General features: G+C 38.3%; 1 protein-coding gene across 2 annotated transcripts in view; it reads left to right on the top strand.

Moving 5' to 3' along the window:
• METTL24 (methyltransferase like 24) overlaps positions 1–7251 on the top strand; it is a 107879-nt gene extending 100628 nt beyond the window's left edge. For both annotated transcript variants that reach the window (XM_060283827.1, XM_060283828.1), the window contains one exon: positions 5459–7251. In XM_060283827.1, coding sequence (XP_060139810.1) covers positions 5459–5773 — 315 coding nt within the window. In that variant the 3' untranslated portion in view covers positions 5774–7251. The remainder of the gene's footprint in view (positions 1–5458) is intronic.
• Positions 7252–12858: the final 5607 nt, after the last annotated feature.

Raw genomic sequence — 12858 nt, 5'->3', positions numbered from 1 at the left:
CTCTTCGTGCAGAGATACTGGTTGCCTCTAAATAAAGTACAGCAAAAATACCTGTTTTATATCTGTTATGGACTGAATTGTGTCCTCCCCAAATTCACAAATTGAAGCACTTACTCTCAATATGATTGTGTTTGGTCATAGAGCCTTTAAGGAGGTAATTAAGGTTAAAATGAAGTTGTAAGAGTGGTCCCTGATCCAATAGGACTGGTGTCCTTATAAGAAGAGGAAGGGATACCAGGAGTGCTCATACAGAGGAAAGGCCATGTGAGCACAGTGAGGAAGCAGCCTTCAGCAAGCCACGAAGAGGGACCTTAGGAGAAACCAAGCCTATTGACACTTTGATCTAGGACTTCCAGCCTCCAGAACTGTGAGAAAACAAATTTCTGTTGTTAAGTCACTCAGTCTGTGGTATTTTGTTATAGGAGCCCTAGTAGACTAATATATCTAGGACTTATACATGTTTACTTGTTCTTTTCAGAATTTTCTTTATTAGTCATCTTTAATCCATTGGATATCCCATGTTCTCTGTCAACTTCCAAGGAAAGCCAGATGTAACAGAAAATACCATGTTTTAATTAATGTCCCTTCTTTTTTTTTTGGCTGCACCACGAGGCTTGTGAGATCTTAGTTCCCCAACCAGGGATTGAACCCGGGCCCTCGGCAGTGAAAGCACGGAGTCCTAACCACTGGACTGCCAGGGAATACCCTAATGTCCCTTCTTTAATAATATTCTGATGAATAAAGGCTTTATTATTCATTTTTCCTGGAGTGTTGCTTGTGTTCATTTAAGGCTCATGTCTATGGTAATACTGTAGTTCATTCATGGATTTGTATATAAAATAATATTGTTTTCAATCATTGGGGTCAATTATCTGCAGACATGGCTGTGAACAATGACTATCTCCTCGTTTCTGTGTATGCCACTCCTCCCCTCAAGAGTGGCATCTATTTCATCTCCCCTTGAATCTGGGCTAGCCTCGTGGTTTGCTTTGGCCAATAGAATGCAGCAGAAATGATGCTGGTGTTGCAGCTTCCACTTTTGCCCTCTTGAAAGTTAGCAGGCATGTAACAAAATCTTCCTATCCTGCTGGAGAACCCCCTCAAAGGGGAAAAGGCTCAGGTGGGGAGCTGTAGGCATGAGGACACTGACTGCCTGAAGGAGTTCCAGAGGAGGGAGAGGGATGGGCTAGGGAACAGGAGGGTGCCAAACAGGAGCCACACCTGCTGGGCCTGGTTGTGTGGCCAAGAAAGACCCAGGGAATGAAGCAAAGGGGTTTCATGATGATGGTTTTAATTGGCTTTGGAGGCTTGTTGATCTGCCTTGGGTTTGACATTTAGCAAGATTGGAGCTGTCAGTGTTGGCTGATGTAGGGGACCATCAGGACAACATCCATAATTCCCTCAGGTAGTTGCTTGCCCTTGGATCTCTGGTACAGGACACTTTCCCTGGGCACTGGCCCCAGAAAACTGGCTCCTGACACATACTTGCCAAAGCTCTATAGCAGTAGTTACTTCAAACACTGTTGTGTCCTCCCAAAATACGTATGTTGAAGTCACAACCCCTGGTTCCTCAGAATGTGATCATAACTGGAAATAGAGTCAGAGTCAAGCCAGACCTAATTAGTTTAAATGAGGTCATAATGATGGGGGTGGGTCCCTAATCCAATATGATTGGTGTCCTTATAAAGAGGGGAAATTTGGACACATACACAGGAATAACATTGTATAAAGATGAAGACATAGATCAGAGAGATGAAGAAACCAAGGAATGCTAAAGATTGCCAGCAGACCACTAGGAGCTAGGAGAGAGGCATGAAACAGAGTATCCTTCATAGCTCTCAGAGGAACCAACAGTGTTGGACACCTTGATTTTGGACATCTAGCCTCCAGAAATGAGACAACACATTTCTGTTTCTGAAGCCACACAATCTGTGGTACTTTGTTACAGCAGTCCTAGCAAACTAATACCCATGCCAGTGCACCTTACCCTCCTTTCCTCTCATCTCTGCATTTCTGGGTGGATGAACACAGAATAAACTGTGCCCATGAAGAGGAAGCTGCCAGGTGGCCTCACATCTTAATCCAGTTAAAATTAAAATTCTCATTTCCTCAAAAAGTTCTATAAAAGGTGATTTATTATATATTTCAGGCACAAGGAAAAGGAGATAACTTTGATGGGAGGACTACTTTAATGCCTCTGATTTTATACCAAATAGGTTGCTTCATCTACTTCCTTTGAGAATATGTCCTCAGTTATTCCAGAGTTTACAGAGAGCTAACATTTAGTTGTTTTTCTCAAGAAACCTGATTTAACCTAACTGTATTAGGATTGACACTTGATTATTCCGATATAGTAATTTGCATGATTTTTAGTGCCATAATTGTTGAAAGCTGATATTAGAATCTTAAGAGTGGCATACCTTATTCAGAGATGTTTAGCACCTTATAATAACAATAATATTGGGTGCATTACGCAGTAATAATAGAAATTACACTTGCAAAATAGCTGTGGTAATAGAACATTCTGAAATGCAAGAAATAGAAAAAGCACACTGGAAGAGAAAACCGTGTTTTATTCACCGCATTTGGCTGTCTGTGCGCTAAGGCTGGAAGATAGGAAAGAGCTATGTCTTCCTCAGTGCTGTACTACCCCTGGGCTGCATGATTTAGATCAACCTTTATAATTCTGATTGAAGTGGAGAATTTTCAGTCACTGGATTCAAAAGGGGGTGGGGGAGTGTGGTCATGTTTGAAATACTTTTTGCTCTTTAGTTGGAATAGCATTTTGTAAATGAAAATTGCATTTCTAAAGAAAGCATGTATTTGCTATGAATTAGCCTAATAATTTGTTTTTTTCCAGTTGCGCATAGCTTCTTTTATATAAATTTATTTATTTATTTTTGGCTGTGTTGGGTCTTCGTTGCTGTGCGCGGGCTTTCTCCAGTTGCGGCGAGCGGGGGCTATTCTTTGTTGCAGTGCGTGGGCTTTTCACTGGGCTGGCTTCTCTTGTTGGGGAGCACGGGCTGTAGGCGCGTGGGCTTCATTAGTTGTGGCATGCGGGCTCAATAGTTGTGGCTTGCGGGCTCTAGTCCAGTTGCTCATAACTTCTGATTGATGGCTTGTTTTAAAAATATGATTGAAAAAATATGTTAAGTATATTCTTCTACACTTCACCAATATAATTTTTAGGCCAATTTTAGGCTGATTAAGTTTACTCTGCCCCTCTAATACTTTGATTTATTGATCACATTCAGTATATCCAAACTCACAGAAAGCCATAGTAAAAAATAAACCTGTAAGAAACCTAAGATATTCTTGACTATGTGAACTGACACAACAAATGTTGATTTTGAATATTTTCTGTATAAGTTAAAAAATTCTGTGAAGTTTTGATTTAGTATTTCTTTTGGCAGCCTAATTACCCTAATTCAGGAATATTCTGCTTAAAACTTTGAAGATTAAACAAAGCCAAGGATGCTCCAGGGCAGCAGAGATAAGAAAAGAGTGAATTAACTCTATTGTGTCCAGTTCACAAAAATTATTTCAGCCTTGTATATGTTCACATGAAACCTGCCTTTGCTCGCTTCCTTTTAGAAAAGAAAGTTGCTTTTGTTTCTTTAAACTTTTCCCTTTGATTTTGGAAGCATTGAACAACAACAACAACAAAAAATCTGGTTTATGGATATCTAGCCTTTTCTAAGGCCTCCTGATATTCTTGGGGTTGTTACTATCACTCTTTCTCTGGTGGACCAGGAGGTACTATCCAAGGCAAGTGAGTGAAAGTCTCTCCTGCAGGGTCTCAGTATGCCGGGCAAAGGCCATTTTCTTGGATCAATTATATCTGAATTCTATGCATCTCCTCCAGTCAACTCTGAAATGACACAAGGAATTTTACCATTCACTGAAAGCCTCACATCTCAGCTGCAAATGAGAAGCTTGTCAAATAGACATGCACTGAGAGAAAGGAGAGGCTGGGGCAGGATTGGCCTTGGTTCTTATTCATCCTTCTGAAAAGTCAAAGATACTTCACTTTCATGGGTAGGATTTTGGTGACTTCAGTTAGCAGCTTCCTGAAGAGCTGTTTAGGGTTTTGCTGTCATCTCTTGGAACTATAGGCTTTGCTCTATTGCAGTGATTCCCTGCATGTTGATTATTCCCGTTTGTGTCTGAATGTGCCAGCCTTCCTCTGTGTGGTCAAATTATCCCCTTTAACGTCTCCCTCCATTTCTTGGCAGCAGAAAAGTCATTTTTACCAAATCCTTGCGTACCGATAGGGCTATTTTGCTGAGATAATGTATGTGGAAAGTGATTCTTTAAGCTGGAAGGTGCTCTGCTTTCCAGTGTAAAATGGCGATGCTGATAACAATACTTGTACTCACTGACCCTTACTCCCGCTCCAATAGCACCTTATTTTCCAAACCAAAGCCTTTTAGGAACTCTGAGTTACCATTTTTCCTCTTGTGGTTTATGGGAATTCAACATCATGTCGTGGTTAAGAACATGGGCCATGTAGACAGACTCAGTTCAGAGTTCACCACTGTCTCTCAAGCTATGTGACTGAGGATGGATTAATCTCTGAGTCTGGTTTTCTCAGCTTTAAATAGGGATACACCGCTGTAGAATTGTTGAGAGGAGTAAATGAATATTGCGAGGTGAAGCACTTAGCATAGTGCCAGGAGCAAAGTAATTAGCTTTCATTGCTTTCTGGAAGTATTTGGTATTCTGCTATTCTAACGGATTTTGTGCAAAGTCAGCAGAAAGGAGCTGCTTCTCGTAGCTTGATTAATTGCAAAATCTCTCCCATCCTACTCTTCTTCCTATGTTCCATTTCACCTGGAATGTGAACGTGTATTCATTAAATGAACAGAGAATGGTTTTATTAGAAATTTTTTTAGAACACTGTACTGGTATATACTTTTTAAAGCAATCATGGAATAATGTTAATAATTTTCTTTTTCAAGTCCAGAATTCAGATACCTGAGAACTCTTTCCCTGGCTTCCAATCCTGATGAAGTTGGTGGGGGGGTAAGGTTTTTTGAGATGGTTCCTGTAGGCAGTGGCCCTTTGTCAGTCCCTCCCTGCAGGCTACCATTCTGCCAGGACATGGCTGGGTTCCTCTGAGCAGCATATAGGTTGCTGGGGAGAGGCTGTGGACATGGTGCTTTGTGATATACATGCTCCAGCATCTCCTTCTTGGACATCCATTCCCACTGGGCAGAGAGTAAGAAGGTCCATCATGATTTCTGACTGGTATTTCATTATTTGTATATTAACATTTGGTGTGGTGTGAGGTTAGGAATTCATGTCATAAGTGACCATTTGAAAAAGACTTCTAACTCTAAAATTTGAAAAATTCTGCTTTCTTGGAAGGTAGCTACACAGTGATGCTTCTGATATCAGTGGTATTTTTAACAATGTTTATTGACTCTGCTAATCTCATTTCATCATTTTGTTACAGATTGATGTTCTCAAAGCAGATCTGGAAAGCGCAGAATGGAAAGTTTTGGAAAATCTTATTCTGGAAGATGTCCTTGAACAAATTGGACAGCTCATCTTTGAGATCCATCTCCACTGGCCCGGGTTTGAGGTCAGTGGCAGTGACAGCAGTGTTGTGCGGTTCTGGTACAGCCTCCTCAAAGAGTTAGAACTACAGGATTTCAGGCTTTTTCACAGTTACAAAGATTTATCTAAACCTCAGCTATTCCTGAAGAAAGATATTTTCAATGCGAGTAGCTGTTATACTCTGAGTTGGGTGAATACAAGATGGAAATAGGATGCAGGAGCTCATCAACAACTCAAGGAAGTATTTGCAGCATGGATCATGTCCATGGTTCTAGTTATTCTGGTTTACTTGTCCAGTCTCCCACTAGCCTGTGACCTGCTTGAGGCAGGGATTGTGTTATTGCCTTTGTAGTACACGTAGCCTGGCATCTCGCACATGGTAGGGGAACAGTTAACACTTGCTGAGGGGATGGACACAGGAGTGCCACAGTAGTCAATCTCCATCTGCCCAAACCCAGGCTCTTTGCCTGTCTGCCTCTGACAGAGTGGGGATGCTTGTCCTCTTTCATTTCAGCTTGGAAGATAATCCCACACTTATCTCAGTTTTCCCTAAAATTAATTATGTATCTGTAATCCATGAATTTACCACCATGAAAAAGAAATTATTTCACATTTCTGTTTTTACTGGGTTGATGAGCTCCTTAAGTGTGTAGCCTGCTGTTTAAAATAGGGCCTTTCATCTGATGTTAACTCACCTTTTCCTAGGATTTTCTTGTCCACTGTGTCAATAACATTCTTTACAGCCTTGTAGATTTCAATTATTCTTCCTCAGTTTTTGTTGAGGCCATGCCGTGACTTTATAAGAACGACTGATTCTGGTTTCTGGGAACTCAGACACACCAAATTCTGTAACTGAGTTTAAAAGACTAGAGTATCAAGTTATTCAACTCAGGATTCTTTTCATGCTCAGCCTTAAATCCCCTCTGTTCCTATGAAACTAAACACAAAGCAGAACTTGGGTGTCTTCAAACCTGATTTCTCAACCTCTGACTTGCCTATGGTGTCAAATCTTTTTTTTTTTTTAATTATCTCCAAGATTAAGTTTTTCCTTGCTGCCAGTTGGCATTCATTGTAAGCCTGTGGCCTGAGGGCCAGAGTCTCTCTCTTTCCCGGGACAGGTACAGTGTGTTTTGGTAATACCAATCCTTTTTTGTATATATTTTTTAATTAAGCAGATAATGCATGTTCTCAGTAGTTCAAACAATCTCTATCATTTCTATTTAGAGGATTAGACATTTCCCCCTACAAATGATTTTCAAAAATCCTATTTCAAATAAATTAATTAAATAGTATAAAAATACATCAAATTATTATCTTATTATAAATTAAGTACATCTTCTGGTATTTTTTATATCCCAAGAGAGCAGGAATACATACACTGTTCATTTAAGGAATTTTGGGAGAGCATAAAATACTGATTACTACTAGACCTCGATTCCTTCTCCCCATCGTTTTACCTCCTTCCACCCTAGACATGCCCTGGGTTGGCTTTTTGCTTTTTGCAGTGGTTTGAAAATACCATTCCTCAGGTGAGAAACCAAAATACAATAGAGTTATATCATCTTACTAACTTGGGTTCAAAAGGGAATAAGACTTTCTGAATTAGTAGTGATGATTTTTTAAAATATAAATGAGGTTTTTTATATTAAAACTTATAGTACACTAATAAAAGTCATTGAAGTGAGAGGACCAGCTTGAATAACTTTGATTTGAAATAACAGTTTAGTTGCTTTTAATGTCCCTAGGTATTTCAAAAGTACAAAAAGTTTATCAAACTCAAAAGTGGTTTTTACTGTTAGTTTGCATGGTGTAGCCTCCAAAACAAAGTTAACTTCAGTCCTGTTTGGATTATATCACAGATTGTCTTTCATTTTTTAATAAAAATTTTATACACTAAAGTAAACACAGATCTTTTTATACATTAAAATTTTTAACCCTTCTTATATACCAAGGTATGAAGTATACTAATCCTAAGTATCTAGTGTGACTAGGTTTTAGATGTATTCACACTCATACCAAGATTTTTAACTCATGGGATTGAAGATTAATGGCATTACTGAAAGCCCCCTTTGTACAGGACAGGTTACCATTGATTCTGGATTGGTGGTGCAGAACATTGACTTCATCACACTATATATATCTGAGCAAGAATGGAAGTACTGTTAAGAAAAAAATAAAGACAAACTCAAAATAAATCCCAAACACACCCACCCACACCCACCTACTAGGCAGCCTGTTCAATTGTTATTTGTACTTATTTTATGATATTTTTTCTAAGACTGTCCTTCATTCCCTTCATGGAGAGTTTGAAATTTGTGATGAATATTCTGACTGTTGCTATGGTTTCCCTGCCTCTAGAATTATTATGTTTATTGTGTGGGCCAGGGTTTTTTAACCTCAGCATTATTTCCATTTGGGGCTGGATAATTCTTTGTTGGGGGAGGGAGGGCCATTCTGTGCATTGTAGGATGTTTAGCAGCATCCCTGGCCCTCCCCCTAGGTGCCAGGAGCACCACAAAAACAACACAAACAAAAAACAAACATACAAAATCAAGAGCTGCTATTCATTGAGAGCTTACTATGTGCCCAGTACTGTGCATAGATTATTCCTAATTCTCCAAACAGTCCTATAAGGAAGTGTAATTTTCCCAATTATACAGGTAAGGAAACTCTGAGAGGTTAAATACCTTATTCAGATTATTCAAATGGTGAAGTAGGAATCCATATCTCTGACTGCCAGATCCCAAAGCCCATGCAGGGCCCCTCCTCCGTCTGCTTCAATAGCCTTTGACAAACGTAAGGACATATTTTTGCCTCCCGATTAGTAAATGGGAAGAAAAGCCTACAAATTTACTAATACCAGACCTGCAAATCTGTTAGAGTTGGGATCATTTTTATAGCATGCAGGTTTAATTTAAACAGTCTACTTAATTAAAATGTGCCCACCAAATGGAGGCTTACTGAAAAAATATGGGGTCCCAACAGTTTCTCTGTCAATATATTCAGGTTGCCAGGAAAGATCTTGCAAGTCCTGGAAATGACCCTTGGCCCTCATTGGTCCCAATATGCCGCACTTTGCTCCTAGATTTTAGGGAAGGCCCAGTCACTTGGAAGTGTAGTTTAAGTTTCCTTTGTTTCAAACTCGCCTTTGACCTGCAGATATATGAGCTCAGATGTGAATATCTGTGACATACATCTCTTAATTAACTCCTACCAGAGCAGTGCTCATAAATGAATCTGAAGACAGAAATTTAATAATGCTCTTCTCAGATGATTTTAAAAACTGTTCCTTTTTGGATGAAAGACATATGAGGATGTAAGAGATTCAGAGGTCAACCTTTTAGCACAAAAGGTTGTGCTAAATCACGATTTGAGATTAAAGTCAAAGAAAAGCAGTTTTCCCATTCTCCCTTTTCTTAGAGTGATTGTATTTGACACAGTTATAATAGGTTATCATATAAATATTTGTAACTATTTGACATAGTTCAAATGAAGTGAGCCAGGAAGAGATAAACAAACTTATGTTAGAATTGACTGAAGGTCCGCTAGTATTTACATCAGGGTGGAACAAAAGCAAATTCATGAATTTACAGTGTTTAGTCCAAATCAGTTATTCATGTAAGCATTTCTGCTTTGACTATAAGATTTTAGTATATAGTAAATACAGTACAAGATTTGCATTTCCTACGTGTTACATGTTTGGATTTTGCAAAGCTTGAATTAATACCAGGGAGCCGGCCTCGTTGTCATATTTCTCCAGATGAAAAATGAAGGCCTCATTTAAACAGATTATTCTACTTGACTATACAATGGTAGGTACCTACAAGCTCAATTACATAATATAATTCTCTTCTTTTGGAGATAAACTTATTTTGCCTTTTAAGCAATACCATAATTCTTTTTTGTACTAGCCAATTGCTGGTTCTTTGTGAATTCAGTGCATTTAATTGTATGCTAAAATATGTTCCTTTTTCTTACATTTAAAGAGGTATTTGAACTTTACTTATCACATGAAATCGTAATCCAAAGATTCAGGATATTCTTAAACTGCTTAAATTTAGAAATTCTATAATTTTATTGTATTTCTGTCCTTAAGAAAAGTAAATCAAGCAAGCTTAATATTGTCACACTTTATATTTAGCGCTGTATGGAGAAATGCTAGTCCCCAACACTTGTTAAAACTAATTGCTGTGTAGAACTAGCAGTTTATATTCTCATATAAAATATTATAAGTTTTTCTTAGTGATTGGTTTTATGCAATAAGATTGTCTGAAGTAATAAGGGTTTTTTTTCCTGTTAAGTTTGGATTCTAATCTAGACTATTTTAATATAGAAACTCAGTATATATAGGACAGATATGCAATCAGTGTGTACCAGGGAGCAGAGTTGGTGAATGACTGTGGTCCTCAGTCCTCCAGAGGTTCTCCTCCACTGCATTGCCTCCCACAAGACCCCCAGACCGCCCCAAGATCAAGCAATTAATGCACAGCACAATAGGCATCCTCCAGGACCCTGCACCGTTCCTGTGTTTAGGTTCTATTCTAACTGCTCTATGTCATGCGTTACCGGTCATTGGATATTTTGACATCGCCCCTAGGTGGGTATATATAATAACCAAAAGTCCAAGTGGGTTCCATAACATTATTGAGAAACCACAATTATGTATCAATAAAAATAAGCTATTAGTTATCTGTACAAGAAAGTATTACTTCTCAAGGATTGGTGTCAGATCGAACATCGTTTTCTCAGGGACTCCCATATTGAAGGCCCCCAGCTATGTTTCCTTACAATGTCTTCTATTCTCCCCCGCTTCACACTCCTTTTACTTTAATGGATCTGCTTGTGTAATGGCTTTCCCAGCAGACTGTAAGCTCCATGAGGGTAAACACCATGTCAGTATTCCCAGTGCCTACCATGGAGCCTGCTAGGTCAAAGGTGCTCAATAAATATTGTTGAATATGAATATAAAGAAAGCTATTTCACAAAGGATTTTTCAGTGAAATTATTTCATCATCATTTGTTATTGACTTTTCTTCTGGTATTAAAAATGTCTTTGGAATTTAGATGGACCAATATTTCTCATTTTGGTTAATTTAATTTTAGGCACAATTTGTCCTTTTCTTGACATGGTTGTTTATTGCACTGCTTGCAATAGTCCTCATTCCTGATTAAAGGATGCTAACCTGAAGATCTTTCTTGACCTCAGGGACTTGAGAGCTATATAATAATTGAATTGAATAAATACAATAATAATTAAAGGCTCAAGTATTGGTAGAAGGTACCCTAGGATATAAAACCTCAATCTTCCTTTCTCATTCCTCATTGTCCTTTTTTTTTTTTTAACCAATTCCCAGAAAACACACTTTAGAGTCAGTGTATTTGGTCACAACTCACAGTAGCATGGAGAATATTTTTCAGTTTATGAGAGAAAGAAGGTATGATGTAAAGGACAGGGGCTGGTATTTCTACAAAAATGATTAAAATCACATTGTTTTTCTAGGACAAAAAAATTTAAGGTAGTTGTTCAAAGAGTACAAACAAGGTGAGAGAGGGTATTATGTTCTCCAGAATATTTGAAGTCTGACCAAGAAAAGTCCTTTCGGGCAGTTATCATTAGGTCTAACTCTCAAGGAAGAGGCTATGAGAATCTCTTTAGCTATAGGTTCTGTTTTACTAAAAGATGAAATAAATACAGTCTTTAAAACTACCTCAGTGAAAGCAAGCTGGAAGTCACAAAGATTACAACACAAATCTTGACAGTTTTAAAAATACACACTTAAGTGGCAGTATGTAGAAGAGAAAGGATAGCAGGATGAAGGGAGAAAGATTCTGACCCTGCTGCTAACCAGCTGCGTGATACCAAGCAATTCATCACCCTCATCGGCCTATTTTCTTATCTTAGGTTGGAATATTTGATTTCTAAGGTTTCTTCTAGCTTGAAAATCTCATTATTCTAGCATTTTATAATTAGAGAAGGCTTAGACAGTGGTTAGGTAATTTCTTGATTTGTGTGCTATAAAGTCTTAGGATAAATTCAGGAGAATCCAAATGATATGTTTATTCAGAAGACAAGCCCCAGATAAAAGATGAATCCATTATGATGCCTCTCCAGTCATCGAGTGAAGTGCCCTTAGGTAACGTACGTTTTTAGGATAACACACTTAACCTCACAAGGTTCTAAAAATCAGAATGTTTCAGACTGCACTTGTTTACACTTCAGTGTTTTTAGACTATCCTAACAAAGTGGCAATATCCAAAGATACTAGATTAAGTATTTATCTTTATGGTGATCCTCTGTATGTATATGTGTGAATATGTATGTATGCATTTATCTATGTATGTATGTCTATGTGTTTATGTACATATATGAATGCCCAAGAAAGAAAAATCTTCAGGCACAGAAAGCCCGGGGGACCCTAGAACCAGAGAGGTAGAGCAGGAATCTACACTGCAGTGGTCCTAGTTCGGTATACTAGTGATGGCCAGTGGCCTAGAGCATTAGAGATAAGGCCTGCTATGTTGGGGGAAAGGATTGGAACTGAGTGAGATACTTGAAGCAGTGGGACCCTTGGAGGGCTACAATCTCGATGGAAGAGGGTTCTAAAAACTACCCCTATCCCCCTTCCTCCGAGCACAAGGAAGTCTACCCTTGCTATAGCTCTGGAGAAAATCAAATTTTCTCATGAGAATTTGAAAACTTCAGCCTGTTTAAAGAGTTGAATCCATAATCACGTGGTTAAGAAATCCATAAGCTGAAAAATTTAGATATAAAACTGGTTCTAGGGGGTGATGTCTCAGGGGTACATGGCAGAAGCAAATGTAAAACCACTCAAAGGGACTCTTCAACTTGGACTACAAAGTATTTCTTCCGACCCACGTAAGATGAACTCCTAATAAAAAATTACAACTGACAAGGAAATGGCCCACCATGAGATAGAGTTAACAGACACATTATACACTGGGATTTTCAGTCCAAGAATTTGCGATAACAGAATAACAATCTTAAAGAAAGTATAAATTATTTGATGTGATTAAAGGCATAAAAGACTATATAGAAACCATAAAAAATAAGACATATGAAGAACAGGTAGATATAAAAAAGTACAAATAGACCTACCACAAAGGAAAAATAGTCACTGGAATGAGTTTAATGAATTAAACAGCAGATTAGACACAGCTGAAGAGACTGTAAAAGTGAACTGGAAGATAAACCTGAGGAAACTGTCCAAAATGTAGTACAGAAAAATATGAACATTTATATTGTTTAAATAAGACATCTTATGAGTAGTTTGAACC

Source organism: Globicephala melas, chromosome 14 (genome assembly GCF_963455315.2).
Source record: "Globicephala melas chromosome 14, mGloMel1.2, whole genome shotgun sequence".
Classification (NCBI taxonomy): domain Eukaryota; kingdom Metazoa; phylum Chordata; class Mammalia; order Artiodactyla; family Delphinidae; genus Globicephala; species Globicephala melas.
This window is presented reverse-complemented; position numbering and strand designations above follow the sequence as displayed.